This window comes from Passer domesticus, chromosome 5, assembly GCF_036417665.1.
Source record: "Passer domesticus isolate bPasDom1 chromosome 5, bPasDom1.hap1, whole genome shotgun sequence".
Classification (NCBI taxonomy): Eukaryota; Metazoa; Chordata; class Aves; order Passeriformes; family Passeridae; genus Passer; species Passer domesticus.
This window is the reverse complement of record NC_087478.1, coordinates 31,634,582-31,662,453: the sequence shown is the minus strand read 5'-3', so window position 1 is coordinate 31,662,453 and position 27,872 is coordinate 31,634,582. Positions and strand designations below refer to the sequence as shown.

At 37.1% G+C, this 27,872-nt stretch overlaps 1 protein-coding gene across 1 annotated transcript; it reads right to left on the bottom strand.

Annotated features, from left to right (window-relative positions):
• Positions 1-199: 199 nt before the first annotated feature.
• TBK1 (TANK binding kinase 1) lies at positions 200-27,872 on the bottom strand. The gene is made up of 21 exons (XM_064419376.1): positions 27,699-27,872; positions 23,790-23,908; positions 21,865-22,005; positions 20,908-21,037; positions 20,172-20,353; positions 19,215-19,375; positions 17,241-17,351; positions 15,344-15,523; positions 13,835-14,031; positions 12,591-12,649; positions 11,375-11,466; positions 10,841-10,942; positions 8,752-8,830; positions 7,770-7,891; positions 7,568-7,644; positions 7,187-7,226; positions 4,804-4,905; positions 4,618-4,714; positions 3,912-4,018; positions 3,535-3,606; positions 200-2,695 (listed from the first exon to the last, which is right to left on the bottom strand). The coding sequence occupies exons 2-21, from the start codon at positions 23,874-23,876 to the stop codon at positions 2,644-2,646; spliced, it is 2,190 nt and encodes a 729-aa protein (XP_064275446.1). The 5' UTR covers positions 23,877-23,908; positions 27,699-27,872; the 3' UTR covers positions 200-2,643.

The following is a 27,872-nucleotide window of genomic DNA, read 5'->3' as shown; positions in this document are numbered from 1 at the left end:
AAAAGAATTACTGGTTCTACCATGCTAGTGATTCTGTTGTGCACGGTACATTTTGTGAACAGCTGGATAATGCAAACTGAGCTGCAATTTGCAACTTCATGTTTCAGGCTCTCTATTGTGATTACAAGAAAATAAATCTCGTAGGGAAATCCTGAAATTAACAGAAAATTAAATTATGAAAAGGCAGAAGTACACACTGTACAATAAGTGGTTGATGATGTATTTATGTCATTAAGCTGTTCACTCATGCATTTTCACAATTCATATGAAGACAGGTTTGTTCAAGTAACAGATAACTAATATATTCAGCTAAACCCCCCAAACCAGTAAACCAGCTTCAGGAAGAAGAACCATATATTATTTTCTATTACTTATTTTGGCAAACAAATAGCAAGATTCATAGCATCAGGACACTTAGTTTGAGCAAAAAGTTGATGGTACCAACACTATGTTTTAACTTGAAAAATTATTTGCTTCATAATAATGTAATCAGAAGCTTATGAACTGATTACTTCAAGTTCCTTAGCTACAGCTTTGTTAAAATTGCTTTAGAAAAAGAAATTTTAACATGATTAAGATTACTGATGTATTCAGGAAGACTAAAGCCAGCAATGTTTAAAATGAACATAAAATATAACCAAAAATTTTCAAACATGTAAAACAATGCTGCACATATTTCAACATACAGACTATACTTTTACTACAATTAACTTTCTTTTTCAGACTGCTTCAGTATAAGGAAGTTGAAAATTATATATTCCACCTAGCATTTGATTTCTTCAAGATCAAGAACTCTGAAACAACGAAGTGTTATAATGTTGGAAACAAAATACAGTTTATGCACTTCTAGGGAGCTCAATTATTTTAACATTTATTCATACGTTTTACTGATACTCAGTGAAACTGTGGATGAGAATGAACAAATGTACAAGCAGGCATTAAAACATCCAGTTAGACATCATTCCAGTATTTTAAAACTGTTAAGAATGCCAAAGAAAAATGTGTGACAAACTGTTGCACTCCTTTTGCATAGCTAGATTTTTTGGGTGACAAAGACAGAAGCTGCACACATGAGTGTAAAAATGTTTGAATTCCCTTTTTTGATTCTCACCAAGAACATTGGAATGCAGGTCTTGGACATCAAGGCAAGCGAATTTCCTTTTATTTTAAAATGAAACACTCATTTATAAATTTCTTAAGTTTCTCTCCAAATACTTTCTAAAAAGGAAATTAAAATGTTTTGTGTTCTGACCTGGACAGATAAGCAGGGAATAAGCATCACAAAACTACCAGATGCTATCACTGGTCGATGTTGTTTAGTTTACAACTAAATGTTCCACCAGTAATTATGGAAAATTCTAAATATAGTTGGTCCAGCTCTTACAGGTGTAATGCAGTAATGAGAAATGTTATTGGACACCACTGAACATCCATGGCCAGGTTTCCACAAGGAAGGAATGAGTTCTGTAATAGCTGAAACAAGTACATATATCTGTAGTATCCAAACAAAGGGATGTTTCCAGAATTTCTTTGTTTTTGTTCCTCCTATGTACTTTGGAGCAGAATGTTTCACTTTGCATCTCTGCATCCCAATCATGTAGCACTGAAAGTACTACTGAAAGTAGTAACCATTGATGCTGGAAAATAAATATACAGTCTTACTAAATTTTCCATCAAAGTTTGGTACCTAAGTTGTAAGGCAGCAGTGGGAGTGGTCCCTTTTCAAATCTAGACTGGTATATTATTTTCCACTATTCAGTTACTACTGAGATATGATATTATCCAGTCTACTGACTTTCCATAAACTGTTCTCATACCAAATTTCTAACCTTTTTAAAAAATTATACCTGCAAGTAAGATTAAGAAGAAGATGTTTTAAGTACCCACTGTTGTGGTGAGCAACAAGATTTCAGGGAAAGTCTGAAAATACTGTACTCCAAAAAATGAATTTTTACATTCATTCTGACAAGCTGGAGTGCAAAACTTCCATATACTAAGCAGTCAAATGATTACAGACAATATGGCACCAAATATTAGAGAACTTAAAAAAATATCGTGAACTTGCTTTCTCAAGTAGAAGAGAACTAACAGTTTGAATGTGAAGGAAGGAGAAATGCATTTCTGTTCTGTCCTATGTGCACTCTTAGTCCCTATTGACACTCATTTAAAAACATCTCATTTAAAACATTCACCATGTTGTGTGATGATCAAAGTCATCCAGCTAGACTCCTACATAACAGTGGTTGTTGAAGAAAATCCAAAATACCATTTATACAACAGTCTTTTGGAGTACTGCAAGTCCTCTTGCAATGAAGACTAAATTGCATTCTGAAAAAAAAGGACAATATTCAAAGCAGACAAATGTCAGTTTCATCAACAATACTTTTCCCTTTAGGACTCCTCAGAAATCCTCCAAGGGGCTCAATTCCCTGCCAGAAGTTATTCTTTCCTAAAAGTGACCAAGAAAAGATATATATTTCTTTTGTATTTACATATTATACATATTTACATTTTCTTTAATATTACAGTTGCTGAAGAAAAAAAAATCCTGGATACAGGTTTATAATCTGCTTTCAACTGTCCCAACAGTATTTTTTTTTCCCTTTCAAAAAATTTACAAGTCCTCTTCGGGTCCTTTGGAAGCTAGATACAGTCTACGTTCCGCAGGCCACCATCCATAGTCAAGGCACCAAATCTAAACCATAAAAACAGTATTATTTTTAGGTGGTTGACTAGACTATAAAATCAATCTTTGTTTATTTCCCTTGCTACATGCCAACAGAGGCATTTTTACCTAACTTTTATATCTGCGAAGATGGAAGACGGGAAGCTTTGCTGCAAGTATGGGACTGGGAGTGGGGAACAAAACAAAACCAATTCAGCATGAAGCTAAACTCCACTCTACCAGCAATTTACCCTGGAACTTTCAGGAGATACTTATTTTTAGATTTTATCTCATCTTCATAGGAAAAAAAAATTAAAATCAGTCTGTATGTGATAATGACAATACCATCTCAGGATTGTAAGAAACATGTTGGCCTCTTCACTTTACTTAAGCAATCTGAAAACTGCAAAATCATTAATTCAGATTGGTGTAATTCCACAGCTGTCAAAAATAACATCTAAAAGGGAGGAATTAAAAGACACCACTGTATTGCTGCAACAGTATTGTTTGTAAATTCAGAATTGATTTGTCTGTGTGACAGGAATTTTTATTATATTTATATATTATAGTATATTATAGTATATTATTTTTATTTTTCTATTATTTTATTAAATTTTAATATTTATATCTAAACCAAAGTAACCTGAAACAAAAATGCCACAAAAATTGCTGTAAGATCATTCTGACATCGCCATGTTCCAAGGTTTTAAGTAATCATTTTTTTATATGCCTCACTTGCCCAGCTCTAAATATATTTACAGTTAAAGACATTAAAGAATTGTTCCCTTAGTTTATATTCTGGATCTGTAAAATGTACCAAATTAAGCCTGCCCCTAGTTTCAGGCCCAAAAGGGAAAACAATTGCTTGCCTTTCCAAAATGTGATTGTTTTCAGCCAGCTCTTTAACAACACCTTCCATTTCCTCCTTTAGTTTCTTCATCCTGTAGTAACCAGAAGCAAAAGAAAGATTAAAGTTTTTATTGGGATAGACACCTCCTCTGATCATTCACCACCACAGTTTTCAGCAACTTGCCATTACATACAAAATAAGGGACAGGTAAGTTGTTTATTTACAAAGAGACAGATGATACATCAGTGCTGTCCCCCACTCACTTCCCAATGTGTGCCACCACTACAGCAACATAGAATTCTTCATCTTTATATACTAAGTAATTTAATTTCTTTTTTCAATTTCCCTGTGTAGCAAGCATACAGTATTACATTAATCCCATTACAAAATTCTCACCCAAGAGTCATTTCTACTAATGTGTTTGAGCTTGGATAGACTGTGTTCATCGTATGTTTCATCCCACTGGAAGCTGCAAACATTTTCTGTGGCAGGGCATCTTGTAACTGTAAGAGATAAAAAGGACATTTAAGTTACAACAGAAGTTGTCATGTATATTTTGATGCCCACCTTAAAATCCTTTTTTAAATTCTCTGTTGCTGTGATATCTCATAAACTCATTACAGTACTAAGGAGGCTGATATGCTCCAAGATGAGATCATTACAGCAAGTTTTTATTGACATGACCAATAATTCCCTGGTTTGTTCCACTTCTTATCTTCTTATCTAATACTTTCATAATAAACTTTGGAAAGGAAGAAATATCTATTTGTTATGTCTGTTATGTCCTAATCAATGGATTGGTGGCGCAACTAAAATACAAATAACAAGTAAAATGCTTCTGTCCATCATTCCTAAACTGATTTTACAATTAGCAAAGGTTTTTTGTTCATTTATCTTTTCTTTCTAAAAAATAATAATTTTACTACATGGAAATGGTCTGATTCTCTCAATTTTGAGGTAATTCTGGTAAGTTTGCATCCTGCAGAGTTACTGTCCAGATCATTAGTTTAACGTCCTTAAGTATGCATCCCATCATCTTGACTATGGAAGCAGCAAGTCTTTTAACTATGCAAATGCTGCCCATAATTTTGAAGCATTCTACCTCATTTATATAATCCTGGTATTTGGACACCTCTTCTTCAATACCAAAACACTGGTTGGTGAGAGCCAGTAATTGCTTCCTTGTGTGAAGCATTTTCCTAAAAGAGAAAAAGTTTTCTTTTAAGAGCTGCTTATATAAAACTGCTGTGATGAATATTACCAAATATTAAAGAAAAAAATAGCTTGCCTTGTCCAGTCCTCAGCTTTGTCCAAAAATGTCTCATACTTGCTGACACATTCATCTTTGAAAAGAGCTATGGCTTTTGTAGCATGCAAATACAGCTTCTGCCTGCAACACAGAAACAACCAAACCAGTGTCATACTGTTTTAAAAACCCCATTCCTCTTAACTTTCTGAAATTTGGAGAAAGGTTTGTGGACTTAAAATCTGTGCAGTCACCTTTATTCAGACCATTGTAATGTGTAAGAACTCAACATTCTACAGGAACGGACAATTTATGTTTCAAAAATATACCCTAGCAGGGAGGAAGAAAATTATATGAAGCACTTAGTTTGTATTTGTATTCATATTTGTATATGAATAAATGGTCAAATGTCATATTTGAGTCAGCTGGTATATTCAGAATTCTAAACTGAAAGGACAAAAGTCCTAATTATTTCATATTTGCCTACTGCAGATACTTGGAACTTCTAGCATATATGAATAATCCTTTGCATTGAGTAACATACATGCAAGAAAAAGGAGTTTTGTGTGAGCCTAATTTTATGACAAGAGGAGAAAGAAACAAGCAGAAAAGGAAGATAAAGGAAAACAAAACCCAATTCTTGTTAGTGTGGCAGACAGTAGTCCCAGTGTAATTGCCTCGCCATGCTATGCATTACAGTTAAGTGTAAGGGATACTAGAACACTACAGATCAACACCTAGTTCAGGTATTTCATTAAGTCTTGCATAATAAATACTGTTAATTAAATTGTAGCTAGAGTGTAGCTGGACTGTCATCAGGAATGCATCCTATCATTCAACCAGAAAAATAAAATTCAAATTGAGTGCTGCTCCCTTATCTGCCTAGAGATAAATATTACAAAGGCCAGCCTCTGCTGATAATAGCACACAGTCTTTAACAAAAGCCACTGCCATTTCCTTGTGGGGTGAATCAAGTATAAAAAAGATGGACTTAGGGTCTGAAACCTGTACAGTCCCAGGGAGACATCTGTGGTAGAAAGCAGATCAGTATTCAAACCATGAAAATGAAGCATACTTATTTGAAGTTTATCATACACTAAGGCAAGGACATGGTTTTAGTAGTAGAAAACCCTCTCCTCTGCTTGGCAGTTATCTAATTTAGCTTTCATTGAGAAAATCAAGTGGCAAAGTTGCACCCTTTGCATGACAGCTTTCTATCTGTAATTGTCAGTGAAGCCACATTCAGATAGGAAGAGCAAGATTTTTTAGAAAATTATGTAAGTGGTGTCTAAATTCATGCAACATTTAGCAAAGTCTAGGGAACCATGCAACTGACCAGCTACTAGGAGAATAATTTATTTACTTAAGCATAAGCATCTAGCATCATTTGAGACAGAATCTTATAATGGTTTGGGTTGGAAGGGACCATAAAAATCACCTAGTTCCAACCCCCCTGTCACAGAGCACTGCCAGGGATGGGGCAGCTGCAACTTCTCTGGGCAATCTGTTCAAGTGTCTCATCTCCTTCACAGAGAAGAACTTCTTCAATCTATCAAACCTACACTTCCCCTCTTTCAGCCTGAAGCCATTACTCCTCATCCTATCACTGCAGCTCCTGATGAAGAGTCACTCTCTGGCTTCCCTGTAGCCCCCCTGTTAGCTACTGCATGGCCACTAGGAGGACTCCATGCAACCTTCTCTTCTCCAGCAAAGATATCCTGCCCTGCTTCTGACCACCAGTCCATTTGACAGGTTTCCCATTTGACTTTGACCTACCTCCCAGTCTCAGAGCATGTCACAAATATTTTAGGGCAACTTAAATGGCATTAGCCATTTGCATATGGGGAAGTGAATAAATCCTGAGACAAGTACAGCAGTATAAAATCAGTGGAGACTATGGGAGTTCAGAGACCTAAGTGACACACAGATACTTAATGTGAACACCTTGCATGAGTGACAATCTTAAACAAGCATGGAGAATGGCATTAAAATTAATTTTGTGTGCTATATTTCCTGTAAGATTAAATCATTCTAGAATTTCATTCAGTTAGTCCATATTTTACTCATCTGTAGAAAGTTATCTCCACCTTAGCTACAAAGTCATTTTGATCTTACTCAGGGCTTTTTCCTGCCTGAAAAAAACAGGGAAGAGATGAACTTCCTACAAAACAGTTATGCCCAGATAATAATCAGGTATTTTCCTTTTAAAAGGCCTATCAGTGAAAACACTCTACAGCCAGAAAGCAACCTCATTATCATATGCTAGTATTGCTACGTATTTAAGAAATTTAAAAGATATTTTTTGCAAAGCAATCCTAAAAAGGTTATGATTTACAATAAAATTAATAGAATGGGTTATTGGAAAGAGCATCTGGAGGACCTGAAAGCAATCATGGTAGTTCCCAAAGGTAACTTCAAAACTTACTTGTCAAACTTGTGTATTTGTTCTTCATTATAAGGAAGCCCTAGGATCAGAGCAGATGACAAACATTACCAATCTAACTCTGCTAGCTGTATTTATGCAAAACTCTACTAAGTTTACCCATTTCCTACACAGTTTCCTTCTTTTTACAGGTCAAAGGGTCATACACTTTTTTTCTCCTCTCTAGTCTTGCAACTCAAATTTATGGTATGAATAGTGGTGTTTCAATCATAAGGGCTTCAGCATGGTATCACACTAAGGACCTACAGACATATGCACAGTGGCTAACTGTCCATACCTACCACTAATACCCTAGTCAAACTAAGACTGACTGGTTCTTTGCATTACATTTTATGTTAAAAGTGAATCAAATAAATTACTTACTTCGTTCTGCTTTGTCTTTTTTGAACTGATAGTAGATGTCTGTGATGGAAGACAGCAGTGCCTGCAGCCTTTCTGGACTAGAGTGACAAAAGGAAGAAAATCAAATGTTTTATACATAAACTCAAGTACCTATTAATGAGCTTTGTGAACTCCAACTCAATGCAGAATTCAATACATATTAGAACAGTAAGTAGTTACTCACTTTCTGTCTCTTGGATGCATGCCTTCCTGATTTGCCCAGGTGTCAGCCAGTAAACCACCAGGAGAAAGTTTGGTTTTGATATCTTGCAGACTAGTTTCTATGGTGCCCTGAGAGCTGGAGAGCTACATAACAGCAAGAAGGTTCAATCTTATCACTAGGTATATTTATTATTACTTATTACTTGAGCTCATTACTTGATAACTACTTGAGCACATTAATACTACAAACCTGTTTGTTTCACTGTTCTCCATTAAACAAATATGTCCAATTATCTGCCTAGGCTTAGCTAGAAGCAGATAAAGCAAGGTATTATTAAAAAAAAGAATAGTATTTGATGCTGGAATTTCTGTTAGTTAAAATTTAATTTCTTTCAACAGTAACTTTCACCTTTTCATAAATCCCTTATTTACTTCTACCCTCATTCTTCTGGTTTATTAAGAATTCATATAATAACTATCCATGATTCACACCTTCCTTTCTTTGCAGTTCATATAACCTTCAAAATAAAAATGCACTAATCATCTTTTGCTTTCAGAATAGAGAACATTAAGTTATTTTCAATTTTTCCTTTCATGTCTGGAAACATGATGCACATTTCAAAGCAGATCACTTTGAAGTGTGTTTCTTAATGTAGCATTTTAGAAAGCCAACAAGTAGTCAATAATTCTTTAAGGAAAGGAAGAAATGGAAAAGAAAAAATAGCAAAGCAAAATATGTTTCAGGGTTATAATTCTTGAGTATTTTAGAAAATAGGAATGTATTTTCAGGAACTCATTTTCACTCCACTGAGCTAATATAAAAGGATCTGTTCTGTTTTCAGAAAGATATTCACATTAGTATGGACATTTTAACAACTGGCAATCTACAAACTACATTGAAATTTCAGAGTTGTTATTCACAGAAGGCTGTGTTATCATGTATTTGGCTTTTTCTGTAGCAACACCATTTCCAGAATGACAGGGTAACTTTGTCTGACACTTACGCGCAAGAGTTTTGTGTGTATCTCTGAAATTTCATCTACTTCTGATGCTTCCAAGTTGATCTGCATCAAATTTTCGTAACTGTCCAGCAAAAAAAGTCAGTTAAAAAAAAAAAAAACAAGCAGTCAATACACTCAAAGTATTTCTTGAATCCAGCTCATAACAGTGACTGCCTCTTCTTGTATATGAAATAGTCTCTGTCAAGCAACAACCATGAAACTGACGAATTTATGTGGCCATTAACAATGGAAACATTTTAGATTAAAAAAAACCATTACCTTGATTTTTTCCTACGTTGGAACTGTTAAAATAAAGTTGAAATTTCTATTCCTGAATTCTTTATTCTAGTTTTATTACTTGTACTTAACAGGCAGTGGAAGACTATTTCCTTTCATCAAGTAATTTTTTAAATTTTATCAAACTAAAGGTACTTAAAGTAGTCATTAACACACTAATATTTCAATGTACCAAAATGCTTTCTGAGAAAACTTACTGGGTTAAATGTTTAAAGTCTGGGATAGTAGGATCATCTGTTCATACTGATACTTTCCATATGATCATAGCTCAAGTGCCAAATAAATTATTCAGGACAATATTTTTTCTCTTGAGTCTCATGTACATTTTAGTTTTAAAAACACCATCACAAACAGCTCAACTGCTTTCAAAAAATACATGCTTCACTCAAGTTCGATGCTTTATTTACCTTTTCAAATAAAGACTTTGTATTGTCATGCTTTGAAGCACAGCCTTGAAAAGGAAGGACAAACTGAGGACATGTCCTTTAGAAGACTTTTATGGAGTTAGCACAGTCAAACAAACTGAAAATCCTGCCCCTTTGTAAGAGGCCAAAAGACCATATGCCAACACATAGAAAATTTCTGTTCACGTCAGAACTACTCCAGTTAGTAAATGAATGTAATTTTTTTTAAACTACTGCTGAGGTACTCTTGAGCACAACAGAGTCACAAAACAGAACTGACAGTGGCTTCTTCTGAGTGGCTTTCTTCTGGCAGAATGCAGGAAGAAACTATCTGAACCAGACACAGACTGAACAAGACCTAGTCCTGCCAACTAGCACAAATGGGATTGAAGAGGAGTTTGGGTTCTTGCCCTGATGATTTGTATCTAGGCTGCACAGGTGTTATCTTGCAAGTTACCAACTTCACTATTTCACTGTTGTGGTTTTGTGGTGTTTTTGAAGCCAATACAAAAAGACACACCTGGGTTTTAAGGTAGGTTTGGCATACACAGAGCAAATCTGTCAAACCCTTGAGCATCCACAATTACTACAAACAAGGTGTTCAATTTGCACACAGGCAAAGCAACTCCAACAGGTTTAAGTCTAATTCTTTTAAGTCTACTCTGCAAACCCAGTGGTTCTACATGTGTGTGTTAATCACCTTGTGGGTACCTGCATTTTCAGAGCAGCTTCATGAGAAGTTCAGAAAATCCCATGACTAAGAGAGCATTTGGGGAAGACTGGCAGTAGGTTGAACAGGAAAATTACCACCCATAGGAGAATGCTAAGAAGAGTGCTATTTAAAGTTCTTATCACATGGCCAAAGTCTAACACCTTCCTGAGAAGGGACCAAGGGGGTCTGGGCCTGATTGTTTGTGGTTTTTTTTTGCAGCTGCTCTGTGTTGTATTTCAACATGAAAATTCCTAACACACAGAAAATGCTACAGCCTTAAAACTGTGTAAGGGGCAGTATTTGAAGTCATATGCAACCAAACGCAGCAGCAAAAGCACTAATGAAAGCAAAGCTATGTGATTCTTTGTCCAAGCTTTACTATAGCTTCTAGAGTCAGTAAGAGCAAATGAGCTGAGTCAGAGAAGGAGAAAAAGAACACACACAGTTACCACTAATTAGTAATTACTTGTTCTTATTAGGTTAAGCAGCAAAATTAATACTCTAACTAAAGGAACATACATGACTAAATCTGCTTAAGTCGCTGCTATCAGAAAATCTATGCTGACTCAAATTTAATTTTTATATGCAAAAACACTGCAAATAATCATAACTTATAATACTGTTGTCACTAAAAATGATAATGAAGAATCGATGTGTATGGTGTAGTGCTTCTACTCACATTTTCTCAGCCTTCTCAATGTTTCTGCTGCAGAAATCCAGCCTGATGACAATCTCTGCCTTTTTATGAACCATTTCATTGTAATCATCCTTGATTATTTCACTAAAAAAGTGAAGCATTAGTCTATAATGTATAAAGTAATGAATAAAAGTATTCAACTGCCATCCTACCAGCAATCAGTAATACAGTAATATATCTGCAGCAATAATTGCCAAGAGGAATTGTTTTCAGTTAGAGATGCTTTTACATAATCCTCATATAAAAATACCTTGTGCAAGCTGTTCAATTCCATCTGCATGTTACCAGAAGTCAGACTTAAATTATACGCAGAAGAAAGTAAATTTGCAAACACCTTAACTTTAATTATTAAAAAAAAGGTTTGTTTCCCTAATGATAGGGAAAAGGGAGAAATTCTGCCTATCCTTACAAACAAAACCTCCCAAGATATCAAGAAATTACAGAATTATGTATTGATAATCAAGGCATATCTCAATTTAAAAAAAAAAGCATAAAGAAATGCAGTCAACTGCTTACATTAGCCATCGAATTCCTTTTCGCATCAGCTCCTGGTAAAGTAGCAAAGAACTGGCAACTCTACAGGCATAACATACAATACCTGTCACTGCCTGGAGGAAAAAAAAAACCAGCGTAAGTAATCTGGCATTCTCTTAACAATTGCTTCCAGACAATACATCACAACAAAGCAACACAGATTAATAAAAGAAAGCAACATGAGGATGATAAATGTGCAACTTGGCCTAAGCTTTTAGTCAGGCAACAACCAAACAGCCATTATGCAGGCAGAGCTAAACATGGGTTTTCCAGTTATGCTGAAGCACCTGTTAGGGATGAAAACAAATCTCACAAACAAAAATGACGCAACTTACTATTTCTGTCAAAGTTACAAGTACATTTCTTCAATATTTTAGGAATTAAGCACATACATTAAAAGGAACTTGTAAGAATTGACCCTTTTTTAATTCTAAGGCTAGAGACTCTCTTAATTTACCCAACTCCACTCACAAGATTGCTGTATTATTTAGAACTGAGAACGAAGTTTCAGATATTGTAATTTACAATATTTTAAATATTTAGTATAAACTGATGCTTTCTGTTTCTTAATTTTCAAGATTACTGGTATTTAAAGAGGCATACATTTTCAGGACTACCATGTCTGAATAAAAGGCTCCTCAGCAGTGAGTATTTCACATGTATAAGTGGTCATCACAATGCCAAACATGGCTGCGCATACATTCAGTAGATTTAGAAAAACAACCAAAAGAATGCAACATCCTTTACTTGTCTCCCACAGATTCTGAAAGTTTTTAAGAGGCAACAGAAATTCCACCCTTCTGCAGAGTCCTAGAGACTCCTCTCTATCAAGCAAGAGTTATTTTTCTAATGTTAAATTTTGCACCATTAGAAGTTATAAAGCTTCTAACCTCAGGACTATGCAGTGTCAGGCTCCTTTTCCCACCAGCACTGAATTATACAGTAACAGAGCATTTTGAATTTAGAAGACTGGACTTTGGCTTTGGTTTTAAAAAAACCCAAACTATATTTTGCATACAAAAGTACAGCTTTAATATACTTTTAGATCCTTTGTTAATAAATATATTTCTATCAGTCAGAATCCTCATTAGCATTCTAAAATAGTTTTATTAACATTATTTATTTGAAAATTAAGAGAGCTTTCATTTCAGTATCATTATCCAAGACAGGTAAATAATCTCAAATGATAATTACTCACTTTAGCCATACTGGCATCCCCATCCAAATCGTAACGTTGATGTACTTTAGGAAGTAAAACTGAAACACAAAACATGTATTTTATTATTTTTGAGAAGAGACTTCAAAAGTTCAGATTGTTATCCCTCCCCACCCTGTACACTGCTTTTATGCCTTTTAATATCATGTGGTCTCATGCACTCCTTTAAAACCAGCCTTTGTCTTAACTGTTTTAAATAACTTGGTATCTTCAGCAAATTGTCCTTCCTTTTCCAGACTCACTTCTGAATATCCTGCACAGCACAGAATTCATGCAGGTCTCCACTTGCAATGTCTCTCCACTGAGAGAGCCAACTGCTTCTCTCTGTTCTTCAGTGCCATGTTTACCCACATAGGAGATCATTCCCTTTTCATCACACGACTGCTTATTTTCATTGAGGCTCTTAAGGGCAGCACTTCACCAACCTCCTGAATCTCCTTTGTTCTCATGCTCACTGGCTACTTCAGAAAGCCCTGTGACACAATATAAAGGCCTTGTTGATCCTTGCACAAACAGCTCACCTACTCAAACTCTTCAGCACCTCTGTTTGAGTGCCAGCTGGCCACAGCAGTCAGTATTTAGGACATACTGACAAAAGCAACACTGACCTCTCAACTGCAGCCATGTCCTACTCCTCCTCCTGCTCATCATTTATTAAAAAAGGGCTCTGGCATAGGCTCCTCTAAAAGCCTCACAATGATAAATGGAAATTCAAAACCTTAATTTATTTTTTTTCTCCCCCTGTTATGGTATTACTTTATCTTCTGAGCAAATGTACATTGTAAAGATCTCTTCTGTTAATTGACAGGCTAACCACATTCACGACAAATTAAAAAAAAAAAAGGTAAAACTTGACTTTCCACTTAGTGAATTATGGAACAAAAGAACCAGTGTTGAGTTACTTTCTATAATGTTTCTTTCTACTTGTTTAAAGTGTCATGCTTCAAAAAGGTTCATAACTCCATAAGCACCACTACATCTCAGCACACAAATGTTCAGGTTCAAAGGACTTGGAACACTACAAGTACCTACTGTTTTTGTAATAATGTTACGGATACTCAGCAGTTTTGAAAAACATTGGACTGCATACTTAGAACTTCAGATATCAACAAAAGAAAATTTCCAACACTATTTTTAAGACATAACAGACATAAAACAATTACATTAAGTAACCCAAACTATTTACAAAAGATAGCCATAAGAAAAGGGAAATTACTTTCATATACCTTCTTCATAGATTAATCCAACAATGTTCACAGCCTCCCTGCTTACTACAAAGATGGGATTCTCCTCTGTTGTTCTGGGGAAGTGCTGTGCCAATCTGCCAGGCTCTAGTACTAAGCGCCGACCTTCATATATCAGTTCTTGATTTTGAGATGGTATTTTTGTCTGTTTGTAGACCAACTCATGAAATATAGCAGCTCTATAATACAAACAATATAATCGGTAGCAGTTAGACTCGCCACAATAGTTCAGCAATTCAAGTTTTGTATTATTTAAATAAAAATTGCTTTTATTTCTGATTAATTAAGAGCTGGGTTTACACATAAAGCACTTGCCTTTTAAGTAAAAAAATCAGCATGGTGCCTAAGACACCAGGTTGCTGTGTTACAAAAATAAAAGCTATTTCCTGCAAAATATCAAACTTCCTTTCTACCTCTGATTATCCGCCAAAGCACGTCTGTCTAAACAAAACTGCTCTGGTCTGAAGGTCAGTAAAAACAGGCAACACCACATGAGGGGAAGGAAGCCTACTTAAGTTTTCTAAGGGATATCCTTTTCTTGAAAGGAGATGGATGGTCTCTCCAAAAGCAAAGTCTGGTGTTTTACATGTCAAAAAATTAAATTGAGCCAGTAAGCTAACAGGTAGCCAGATTATTTTCTAAAATGGCAGTGATAAGGAAGAGCAAAGACACTTTGGAATTTTATTTAGAGCAATCAATGGATACAAGGATAAGAACCCATAATACCACCATACCTCTCCCCCCACAAAAAAACCCCACCACAAAACCTACCACCGTAACAGCAAGCAAAACCACCCACGAAGAAGAAAAGCCTTCAGTACACTAACAGGAAGGACCAGTTTGCCTCCTGTGCAGCACTAGTACATTATTGCTTCTTAATACTACAGCTAGTTTATAAATAATCACACATGCAAACAATAATAGATATTAGAAGCAAGATTTCTCTGCAAAAACAGTATTTGGGCTCTCTCAAAATAAAAGTGATGGAACAGAAAAGAAAAATTGAAGTGGGCAGAACTGTATTTACACATTTGATGAAATAACAGTATGTATCCAAGTATTAGAAATTAACACGTGCTCTGTATTACCTGTAACGCAGCAGAGAAAAGGCATTTATGTTTGTATGTCTTACAGCTTTTAACATCAGTACTTCATGGTCATAAAGTGAACCCCATGCAAATCAGGATCTTAAACTGTACCAATTACTACTTCAGAACCCCTGTGAGAGTTTTGTGTGCCACCAGAGAGAATGCGTTCATTTTGTATGCTTGAGGACATTATTTTTGTTTTTGGTCAACATACGCAGTATGACTATGCAGGAGAACTGCGCCCTTTTACTTCCTCAGATAAACTGCCAAGGAGAGGTTGCTGAATTTGTAACACTGGTGATATGAGGTCACAGGTTACTGAATTTGTAACTGGTGATCTGGTCACGGTACTGTTAGCCTGAACAGGAGTAAAGTAATGCAAATAGAGAGAGAGAACACTTACGTATTATAGTTGTGAATATAAACTTTGTGCAAGGTCATCTGCTGTAATGAAAAGATGTGGATTATTATTCGGTGCAGTATGTCACTCGTCTCTGCAAAAAACTGGTCAAATCCCCAGCATTTTTCCTGGTCTGCTTCAAGAATATTCGCAAGGACAGGTGTGAGCAGTACTTGCAGACCCCTAGAGGACACCAGGAAGAGATGAGACAACTTGGTTCTACTTGGAATGTTTTATCTTGCAACGAATTGCAATAATTCATTTGACTTGTCTCATGTATACACATCTATTATCCCGTAAAGAATATGTCAGTGCCTTTGTTCCTACACTGAGCAACAAAATGTTCAAGGGCAATGTCCATTGTTTTTCATTAATACATGTACTTTAAACCTTTCCTTTTCAGGCTTAACTATCAAGTATTTTTTTTTTGGTATTTGAGAAATTTCACTCACATTGCAAAAATCACGTAAAATTTACTAAGTCTACATTGTAGAGCTGAGGCCACTTCCTACCACCCCAGTAGCATTTTACCCAGCTCACCCCACACACCACAGTGTATCACTTTGAAAGAAGCTACTGCCATTTAGGATTTGCTGGTGGTGATGCTTGTGTGAGCACACTATGTTGCTTTCAATCAAAATCAGCTGGATTAGCAAAGACTTGTAATTTAAACTGTCAACACTAAGAATTCACCCTGAGCGAGATGGAGCTAAATAAGTACTCTGCACATGCAGCTTCAATGCTGCAAAAAAACCCCTGTGCTACCCATTGCCCTACAGTTCTTACTATTCTAAGAGAAAGGTCAGCTTAAATTTCTTGCATTTCTGTATTGAGCATCTGAATGGTAAGGAACTTTATGGATCCCACTTGTGTGTGACCACAAACAACTTCTCCAAAATTTTAACATTATGTACACATCAAGCCTGAATCCAGCAGTAGAACTGGTAACACTCTAGAGCAAACTGCAGTGGCTTGCAAGCACACTGCTGACTGCATTAGAGGTCAGTGGATGCTGTGCTCAAACTCATTTCAGTACTAAACTTTTAACACTGAATACTGCTTGAATACTACTTAAAAGGATTACTATGAGCAGACATTTAATGAGAAAAAATCTGCTTCCTTTGTAATTTCAAGTAGTTAAATTGTACAGAATAAACAGAGGAACAAATGAGCAGTATCATGATATTGTAAATTCTGCACATTCTAAACTAATGAATTCATATAAACCAGACTTTGACTCTATACCCCTTAAGGATGTACATATTAGGCTTTCAAAAAAGTTCGTTTCTACAGTCTGTTCATAGAACAATTTATTTCCTCCTTTACCACAAAAGATTAGTAACTTTAAAGTACGGAAGAAGTCTCAGGAAGAAAAATGGGTAAATGGGTTATGGGAGGTGTTTTCAAAGTCATATCAAAATCAGATCTTCCATGGCTCTTCCTACTGAATATTACTGACATATGAAGCAAAAATATGATGATAAAATTGAAAAGATACAAGTATGTGTTAAAATGCACTGATGTGACCTTTTTCCTAGCAAAAAGTAAGCCCCCGAATTGTCTTTGCTTATCATTTCCTTGCTACTGCCTAAACTTTGTCATGTTTCAAGTCACATTCTGGCAAGAAATGAGAGCCATCAAAATGCAGTAATAGTATTTCTTCTCAAACCACATCAGACGTTCTCATTTGTAAACTAGCAATCATAAAACTATCTGGACAGATGGGAAGGAAAAAAACCACTCGATAACCAAATATCAGATTGTATTGATATACTGAAGAGTTCAAAGAAAAAAACTGTGACAGATCTCTGCTCCAAAGACAAAATCCCAGAAAATAACTGGAAAAGCCCAATCAAGTGGTATTGAAACATTTTGTGAACATCTGTAAGTTCAAACTTACTTTGAAAGGCTACAAGAAACAGGCATCTCCCAACTCCACTCAATAGGTCCATTTTCTGCTTTCTGTATTCCAGAAATAGCACCAGAAGGCTTTCCAGTGATTATTTTATACCTGCAATACATTACAAAAACAATGGAAACTTCAACTACTACCTCTTATACATACACAGGTCAAGTAATTAATCCTCCAAGGGGCAGCAAAAATGCAAATTTAAATGACAGGTTAGCCTAAATTTGTAGATGGTGCAAAAATTAGGAAGCTTCACTCACAAGCTGACAGAGCTGTGCTAAAAGAGTAAAGAACAAAAAGCTGTGCTGGAGAAGAAACTTTGTCTACCTCAGCCTTGGGGAAAACTTCTGGAGATATTTCCAGCATACTGAAGGAAACCAAAGGTTTTCACAAGAGTTAATTAATCAAAGTCAATTTAGTTCAATTTACACATTAACATGCTAACTTCAAGCATGTTCCACAGCAATAGACAACATTTAGCCACCACTAAGTGGCTTGGGCATAGAGAAGGAACATTCAGAAATCTGGACACAATTTGGCATTGTTTAACTTTGTATTGTACAGGCAAGTATTTCTCAAATTTTTCATGAAAAAAATGAGTATCAATAGACTTTTTGCAACAGAATATTTCAGTTGTGCTTTCTTTTTCTGGAAGACAAGATGTATACAAAACATCTCTCAAGCAGCTACAACAAGAATTCTTATGTGAAAAACATCACAAAATGGAAAATTTCTTCAACTAAGAAAACTGGAGTCAGTTTTACACAGAGGATCAGAACAGAGATGGTATTGATGTGTTAGAGGTTCCAAGTACCACCATGCTTTATTCTTAAAATGCAACACATGGAAAAATAAAATAGAACGAGACTAAGATGAAACAGGAATCAAATACAATCATGACATCATAGGCATATCTTCTGTTTTCCATTCAGGAGTCATCCCTTTTATCTGCAGCTGCAGTCCACAACTATACTACTCAAACGTCACTGCATTGGTGGTGCACTCATTTCAAGATTGCTGAGTAAGACCATTTAAATGAAAACAAAAATTTGCAGCACTAAAATCCTGTTTCAGAATACCATAATTTTTCCTGAGTATCCAAGTTACATAAATGACACTGCAACAGACCAGCCTAGTGCCATGCTGAAAGAAAGATGTGTGGAAAAACACCAATATTTTGGGGGAGCTCAATTCAGGTCTTTCTCAATTTAAATGCTTAATTCAGATCTTAAGGTGCCACACAGTAAAATCCTTGTTGAAGCAGAACGTTTCTACTGATTTTAGCTGGGATAGAGTTAAGTTCCTTCATGGTAATGTATGTTACCATGTTTTAGATTTGTGACCAAAACAGTGTCAATAACACAGGCATGTTTAGCCATTGCTGAGCAGCACTTACACAGCATCATGGCCTCTTCTACTTTTCTACTGCCCTAACAGCAAGTAGGCTGGGGGCAGGCAAGAAGTTTGAAGGGGTTACAGGAGGAGAGCTGACCCAAGGGATATTCCACACCATATTGCTCAGCAACAGAAGCTGAGGTGTGGAAGAATTTGCCAGGGTGGCATTTGGTCAGGGACTGACTGCACATCAGTTGGCTGCTTGTGAGCAACTGGGGATTTTTCTGCATTACTTGTGTTCCTTGGTTTTGTTTCCCTTTGGGTTTAAGAGGCAAGGGCTGCTGTTTTCTGTGGAGGTTTTTTTTACTTATTAAACTGTCTTTAACTCAACCTATGAGTTTTTGCACTTTCACCCTTACGATTCTCTCCTTGATCCCACTACAGAGGAGTGAAGAGCTGTGTAATGTTCAGCTGCCTGCTGGGGCTATACCACAACAAGAAAGTGTCTTTCCCTTAATATTTTCACTGTTTTAAAGTTTTTCTATATGTGTGTAGGATTCCTTGGCAAAAAGCATTTCAAGGGCTGATTGAATTAACCAACAGATAAAATTCTCCTTCTAAATTACCTACATCACTTCCTTGTTTCTCCGAGGTCCTTCAAAAGGTCGGAAAGGCAAACTCCCTGTTGCAGCATGGTAAAAGGTCACCCCTATGCTCCACAGATCAACTGTTGCTCCATACTTCTTCTGATGTTCTTTTCTCAAAACTGCTCGCTCATACATATCAGGATGCTAAAGAGAAAAAAAAAGTTACAATTGCTTTATGAAGCTTTATAAAGAAAAAACCCAATCTATCCTTTCACAGTAAGGTAATTTGTCAGTCTAAACTTTCAGTTCTTTAAAAAAGAAAAGCTTGCTTGTATCATAGAAGTTGCTGAAGCTATTCTGACAAACATCACTATGTTTCTAGGTATGACTGTTGCTTTTATTAAAAAGTTTGCAAAAAATATTTTAGAATTCAGCTCAAGAGTGAGTATTAGTATAAAAAACCACTAAAAAAGAGAAGAAATTCAGTATTCCTCCTGGTGATTTTGAAACAACAGAAACCAAATGGCAAAAAGATCCACAGCAGAGGAGAGTATCGGCTGTGATTCACACGTGGGAAAACATGGCAGGAGGAAAATCATACTAAGGTGCTTGTCTTGATACTTCTCTACCTGCCTGTCTTTGGTTAGCCAAGGTTTCATGTGAATTTTAACTACACCTAATGTCATCCAAGTAGCTCAAACACAAACACATCTACAGAGTTAAAGGCAAATATATTAGTAACTAAAATATCGTTGTTCCTCCTTTCACATAAGGCAACAGTTAAAGCTGGACCTGAAAATTATTTCAAGGCTGATGTATTTACATCAGCAGAAGATGATCCATGGTGAAGAAGTCCAGTGGAAAGTTATAAAAACAACTGTAATACAAAGGTTTATATACTAATTCCCAACAACCTGACCTTGACCTATTCAACTACAATCATAAATGGCCTCAATCTTCAAACATTTCTTCAACAGAAAATTAAATCATATGGGCTTACTAAATACTCTTCTGTGCCATAGAGAGAAACAAATTGTTCATCATCTTCAAGTTCTCTTGCTGCACCAAAATCTGTAAGTTTGTAAACAGACTGCCCATCTTCACCTATAACACGCATTATATTGCCTGGCTTGATGTCACGGTGCACTATTCCATTCTCACGGAGATGATTCATCCCAGCCACTTCAATTCAAAAAATAAATACAGAATTCATGTACACATTGTGACACACACTGTGCAAACACTGAATTGTAACTGATACTAGGAAAACACGCTTATGTTCTCATTGGGAAATGGGAATGAGAAGGGACACATAATTAACAGAAAGACCATGACCACAGATTGCTTTTTTTTTCTTTCCAAACAGCTAAATTACAGCATTTCTTGCTCTCAATAACATCTTTCCCATAAAGTAAACTTTATAGCAGGTAAACACAGGTAAACCATATTATTTTTCTAATTAACTCTTCTGAAATTATCACTGGAAGTCTGTTCAACATGTGAAAAGTAATCTTGAAATAAAGAAAAAAAATACATAAATGCTTTACACAGAAATGGCTTCTTAATGCAGATACCTATACCAACATAGATATAAATATATGATTCCATATGACCATATTAATTTGTTCAATTAGTTAACAGTCATTTAAATTTGTCTCTTGCTGTTTCAAGATAAACAAAACAAGTACGAGATTGTTTCAGTCAACAAATTAGACCAAAGAGCTAAGTCTACATACCCACATCTCTCAAAACAATTAAGAACTCAGACTCTGGCAAACCAAAGGCATTAGACGGCTCCTCTAAAACTGTGTACAAACTCCCACAGGGACAAAATTCCATAACTAGTACTTTGTGTCTAGTAGTTGTCTGAAAAAAAAAATCAAAAAGAGATTAAGAATCTGACTATTGTGACAGCAATGCCAGAAAGTACCTATAACTACAAGATCTTACTTTCAAAAAAGAAAAGTAAAATCTATAGTTATATCAGAATTTCCATTCTGGTGATCTACAAAAGAAGTGCAGGTGGATTTTTGTATTGTTTCAAGTATTCCAACTTGGAGAGGGGAAAATAACTAAGAAAGCCTCAAATTCTACACACTAGCAGGTTGACAGCATTATTGACAGGTGGACAAGTGAGAAACTATACACCACTAGTGCTGAGAATACCAACTGTCCTTCTTTACTCTTTACTCATCTCATCATCTGGGTCATTTCAACTCTTCAGTTTCAGTTTCAGCTCAGATGCTCCAATTTATACCATTATACTACTGTATAATAGTATCCTATGTCATCATTTTAGTTGGTTGCAAAGGAAAAATTGTCAGCATTACCAAAACACCTTCAACTACAAACAGTTCCATTATTCAACTATTAAATATTAATACATGTAGATACCTTAAAAATCTGATTCAAGATAAAACTTAGGACAGTGGCTTCTCGAGATAAGATTCATTACCTGAGCCTACACACTGAAGGTGTTTTACCTACTGAAAGCAAGCATATTCTTTCTTACAGCAACAACAAAGAAGAAAGAAAACCAAAATATGGTGGTGGTTGGATGGGAGTATTTGTATCATCATGTATGTTACCATTCTTCCAAAATGTAACTATACACATTATAGTTGTGGATAAGACAAAACAACAGTTACTGCAGTTACTTCCATGCTTCTCAGATCACAAACACAATTCATTACCTCTTCCTCAATGGCAAACAATTTGACAATGTTCTTATGATTTAGTTTCTTCAATACTTCAAACTCTCGCATCTGAACATCCACAGGACGAAGGAAACTTATACTGTTAAATACTTTGACAGCATATAAATCCCCAGTTTTCTGTTGAAAACAAACAGACCACTCATCAAACAGAAGCAAAAAATTGTAAATGTACACATGGACATTATCTAAGCATTTTCGGATTTCCTATTGTACATGTGAGTATAACCAGACTAGAAGTATTTCAAAATACTACTTTGTGCTAAGGTGGAAATAAAGATTCTGCTAAAGAAATAAAATTGCATTAGTTTAATATAGACTAGAAGCAGACTAGCTGAATGGAAACTCATTAGGTCACAAAACCTAGGAGTTCTTAAAAAAGGAGAACTGTTAGTATAACAAAGGCTACACATTTAAAAATTAATCCTAAACTTAGCTGAAAAATATTTTTTCAGCAAAAGTTACTTGCACTAATCAATGACAGGCAGGCACATACTTGGATTGCTTAAGTTAAAAGACAATTTCTGGTAGCTGAATGTTGCTCTCTCTTTCTTTATTGTTCTGTTTATACTGATAAACCAGTATTTTGTCTTTTTCAAAGGCAGTTTTGAGCGCTACATGCCAGTCCTGTAAAATCCTGAAGCAGTTCAAACCCACATAATAAGTGTCAGGAGCACAATCATGAGGTTAATCAGACTTAAGTTCTCCAGAGGGACTAAGCCCCAACATAGGCAACAACAGCACCAGCTGGAAGTGCAACTCTTTGCCCTCTTCAGAGGAAAGCATCTTCCTGAGCCCACTCTAGGAATAATCTTGCACTAGCAGTTTGTGCAACATATTTTTTCTAAGGACACAGCCTTCCTGTGCTTAGACCAGGTGTGCTTTGCAGCACACTCACATGCACTGCTGGTGCCCAGGTAAAAGCTTTGTCCCGTTGACAATGAGCTGCAGATCACAGGCTCAGAGTAGTGAGGGTGATGACAGGTTCAGTCATGGTTTACAGAGGAATAATTCTGTGCTGAAATTCACTTACCAGAAAAGCACATTAACTGCCAAACTATTGCTTAATGCTGGTTCACACTTAAATGTGGAACACAGAAACACTGTATCTTACAAATCACTTTGTACTGATTTCACAATGACCACCATTACTGTAAGGCAACTTTCACAACTTATCTTTGATTTGTGATCTCTGCTCACAAGCAAATATAAGTATAGTTGAAAAATTTGCCATAGAGTAATGATAGTCTGTGTGAAATTTCACTTACTGTGAAATTCATAGGAACAAATGACTACACAAGTAAGGTCCTCTTAGCCCCTCACTCAGGTTGCAACATACACTTCAGTGGATCATTTTCACTATGATATTCAAAATTACTATTTCAAAATTACTATTTTGCACTGATTACTCAACGCATGTCACCAAGAAGGCATTTAAAAAACATTGACTTACAGACAACAACTAACAACAGCTTCATCCACTACAATAACAATCTTTCACATAAAATTATCATAAAAATCGCCAAAACAGGTTTTAAAAGAACCGATAAAAACCAATGAAAGGACAGTTTAACAAAGATATATATAATAGGATCACGTAATAGAAACTGGTAGGTCATTTGTTTCTATTCAAATTATTGAATAAGGTATCTTTTTTTTCCCATAAAAAATGAAGAAAAAGGAATGAAGAATTACTAACAGTTAATATTTTACAAGGAAAAATAATACAGTATTAAGAACAAATCCTTAGAAATCTAACTACAGAACTCTAGTTCAAGGGGCAAATATTAAAAATTAAAAACTAAGCATGAATAATTACACAGACGCATTTCCTTTAGGCCTAAATCTTGAACTTTTTTTGTTGATTTCATGATGCTACTTGCATATGCAAATTCCTCACAAACCTTCTGTCTCCCCCGGAAAACATTTGCAGTTGCTCCTTGTCCCAGAATGTCAGACAACAGCCAGAGGTAATTCGAAGTGCTCTGCATCTTTGCTCTTTGATCAGAGTTTTCTTTTTCACCTTAAAAACAGAAGGTTCAATACACTGAATTATAATTTAGTAAATACATGAAAGGGACTAATTTAAATTAGAAGGAAATATAAATGTCCAAACCCCAACTCTAACTCCAAAAACATGGAGAATGAAGAACAACCAAGTAGAGAAATAAGAGGTGAAACATGGAAACAAAAATAAGCCAAATAATCAAAAGTAATGCCACTGACACAACAGCTTGCTGAATTTAAGGTCTGTATTCCCCAAACTTTGTTTGAAAGACCAACTGGAAAGGTGAAAATCTTATAATCTTTTTACTGTTGTACATGGTGTTGAAATGATCAAGTAACAAAATATATAGAAAAGAGGCAAAAACACGTGCACAAGATCTTCTAAGATAAGCAAGACCTGTAACTGAATTCCATTATTCTGTACATATGCCAAAGAACAAACATTAGAGAAGATGTCAGATATGCATACAGATATTTTACATCACTCTGGCTCTGGAAGTTGCATTTCAGTCGGACTGTAAAGGAGCTGGACTAACAACACATAAAAAACTACTTTTACATGAGCTTGAAAAAAGCCACAATGGATGCAAGCATTTCCATCCACTAGCTAGAACCAGCAATTACTACTGAAAGAAATTAAGGGACGTTTCTCTCATTTCTGAAATTTCATATCGAGTATGTCATATATACAGAATTTCCCCACCCCTCCTGAAATATGAATTGCCAAATACTCAGGCCTTCACAGATTCAAAAGAAAGCGGAAAAGGTTTGATTAAATTAAAATTATTAACACAAAACAGAACATTAGAACTGCCAGATTTTCCTGTTTGCCAAAATAGCACGTGAAAACCCTTAACTTCTTGGTTTAATTAACACACTGATTTTGCCATTAAACCTAGAAAAAGGCTCTAAAATCAAAAATTAAGCTCCCCAAACCTAAAGAATCTCAAGAGCAAAATGGCAACTGGACCAGGGAAGCTCCTACAGCAGAGGTCTTTGCTCAGCTTGTCACATGCATGTTAGTGCATGTGACACCTGACAGGAAACTGCTGACTGATACGCAAAGAAAGAAGCCTTTCCCGTAAATGATGAAAAAGAGGTATGACAGGATTTCCTGTATCTGTTACCAGAAGGCGGGAGGCACTTTCTGAGAGCTCCCTGGAGCACAGGTGACACAGGAGCCTCGAGCGCGCCGAGCCACGCTGCACACACGCACACCTCCTCAGGGCTCTGAGCGCTGCTCTGCCTGCAGTGACTGCAGATCCCACACTTTCCTCTAGCTGTTCGCTCATGTGACATGGGAAGCTTCTTGCAAAGCTGTCCCAAATCACCCAAGCAATGGCATGTAGCGTTCAGAATGCAAAGACGCAAAGCAAAGACCTGACATTGCTCCACAGTTAATTGAGAGTCACGCAGCAATGCCATCTGCAAAATTTGATGGAGTTCTTAATGCCTCTGGAAGGGACAAAAGGTTTTATGTCAAATCTAGACAACAAAAAAACCCCTAACACCACATTCCCGACCCTGACAATTCTTGGTTAACTCTGACAAGACAATTTGCAATAGTAGCAGAAGCTGACTTCTGCCATCGGGCAATTACTGTAGATGCCAATGAGATATCTACAATGCAGACAGAAGGTATGGAAGAGAGGATGCAAAGAAATAACACACAGCCTGCTCTGTAAACCATCTGTAAAATCTTCAAGTTAAAACATTCCTCTCATAATTAAACTCCTGCTTCTAACAGGCCAGCTGGAACATTACCAGCAAACATGTATTTTGTGATTTACTTCAAAACAACATTCATGGACACATAGCAAGACACAGAAACATAACAAATCCTTCCTAATCAGACAGAAAGTGCACAGAAATTCTTCACCGAAATCTATTCAAATAAAAACAAAATTTAGCAGCCCATTAATAGACTGAATTATTACACTTCCCAAAATAATAAAGATGAGATAGCTTATGTATAAGATCAGCTCTTTTTCTTTACAGTATTAATCTATAATTAAATATGCATAAAGGTCAATGGATGAAAAAACAAAAAACATAACTGCAACAGATGATCTTCAGTATCATTCAGTGGATATTAAGAATAACCCCAGACCAGAAAGTCATTTAATGGATTCTCAAGGTCTGGGGCTTTTTCACTCTTAAAACAAAATATAGATATAAATATACCAATATTAATCCCAGGGAACATATCACGTGGCAAAACAAAGTCAGTATTGCACTATTATCCTTTTTTTGCTAAAAGAGTACACTCTTTTTGGCAGTCTTCAATTTTAAGGTATAAAGTCTCATTCAGTTTTAACCTTCAAATGATAATAATTAGATCGAATAACATGTTAGGCCTCCTTTAATACTTTGTGTTCTCTGACAGTCATAAGTGATCTTTGTTAAATACTCAGCATCTCAAATTTTCATTTCTCCCACTATATTTCTAAATCAAGTTACTAAGGGTTTCCTATTAAAATAATAATAATAATTTTAAAAAAATTAAAAAGGCTCTAACTGTATGATTGACCTTGTCACTAGGCTTAATGCTGAACTTGCTATTTCTTCACATCTCACTTATGGTCACTAAGTCTGGTATTAATGACTCAAAAGCTCCTCACATACACCTAAAGAAATCTCTCCAGCTAGCAGTTTGATTTATTATCCCCTATGACTCATTAGCATTTCAGGGGCTTGGGGGCTGCTTTTTATTGAAGATTTTTCTGCTTCTGGTCATGCTGCTACTCTTTTAATCTATCAGCAGAGGGGATCGTAATAAAAAAAGACTGCATTACTAATTTAGTTTTTTTTTAACTCCCAATGCTTTGAAGCAGAAGTACTGACTGTTCCTAACTAACAGGAAGGAATTTTCTGCTACCTCAGGCACACGGGATAAGCACACAAAGCAGGTATGGCTCCCCTGTTCACAGCTGCAATACACAACTTCACCAGGCAAGCAGGGACACATGATGAAGTGATGGCTCTTTCTGTTTACAGGATCCTATATGCCACCAAAGCCAACAGACAAGGTGCTCAGGTTCCAAATAAATGTTATTCACAGTCTGTTAACTATTAACGTTTTATACTTCCCTGTATGCCCTCTCTCAAGGCTTAGAAAATAAGCTTCTCCACCTGAAGCTCCTGCTTCCTACCCCTGCTTTCTTCAGCTATAACCTCCTTAGGGGGTTTCCAGTGCAACAGCTGGCATCTCAATCATGGAAATACCCTGCCCTTGGCCACACCAGGTGCTGCTTGAACCCTAACATTCTTCCACAGGCACACAAACCAAATGGCAAGCCTGGCTCCAGTGCTGCTCATCACCCCTGCTCTACGGTTGTCAATCCGTAATGCAGGTAGAGGACCCGGCCTGTCCGGGACTGCAGCTCCTGGAAACCAGCGGAGGGCCACGTCCTCCTCTCGGCGGGGAGGGGGCAGGCACAGCGCCGGGGCTCATCCCCACAGCAGGACGAGAAACTTTAACAACTCCTACAGCCACGAAGGCGACAGCGCTTCCTGAGTCACATTCACGGGGACAGAAGTCACCGAGACCGGGGCAAGGGCCGGGCCCCGGGCACGCCGCAGAGGCCACGGGCCGGCCGCGCCTCGGGGCGCGCCGCCGCCGCCCGCGACCCGGCAGCTCCCGCGAAGGCCCCGCCGCCGCCCCGGCAAGCTGAAACCACCAGCCTCCCCTCGGCACCAGCGCGGTGGCGGCGAGAGCACCCGGCCGGCGCAGCCCACCGCGGTTCGGCCCGGCCCTCCGCGGCCACCCCCGAGCCCGCCCTGCCCAGCCCCGCAGCCCCACGCACCAGCCGCCTCCCGCCGGCCTGCCCAGCGCCCCGGCCGCTTCCGGCTTCCTGCCGCGGCGCGGGGAGGCGGAGCGGGCCAGGCACCGCCCGGGCGGCGCGGCCGCCGCGCCCCCCGCGCCCGGCGGGGCCTGTGCGGGGACCCCGCGCGGTGGGGCCGAGGCCGCGCCGCCCGGC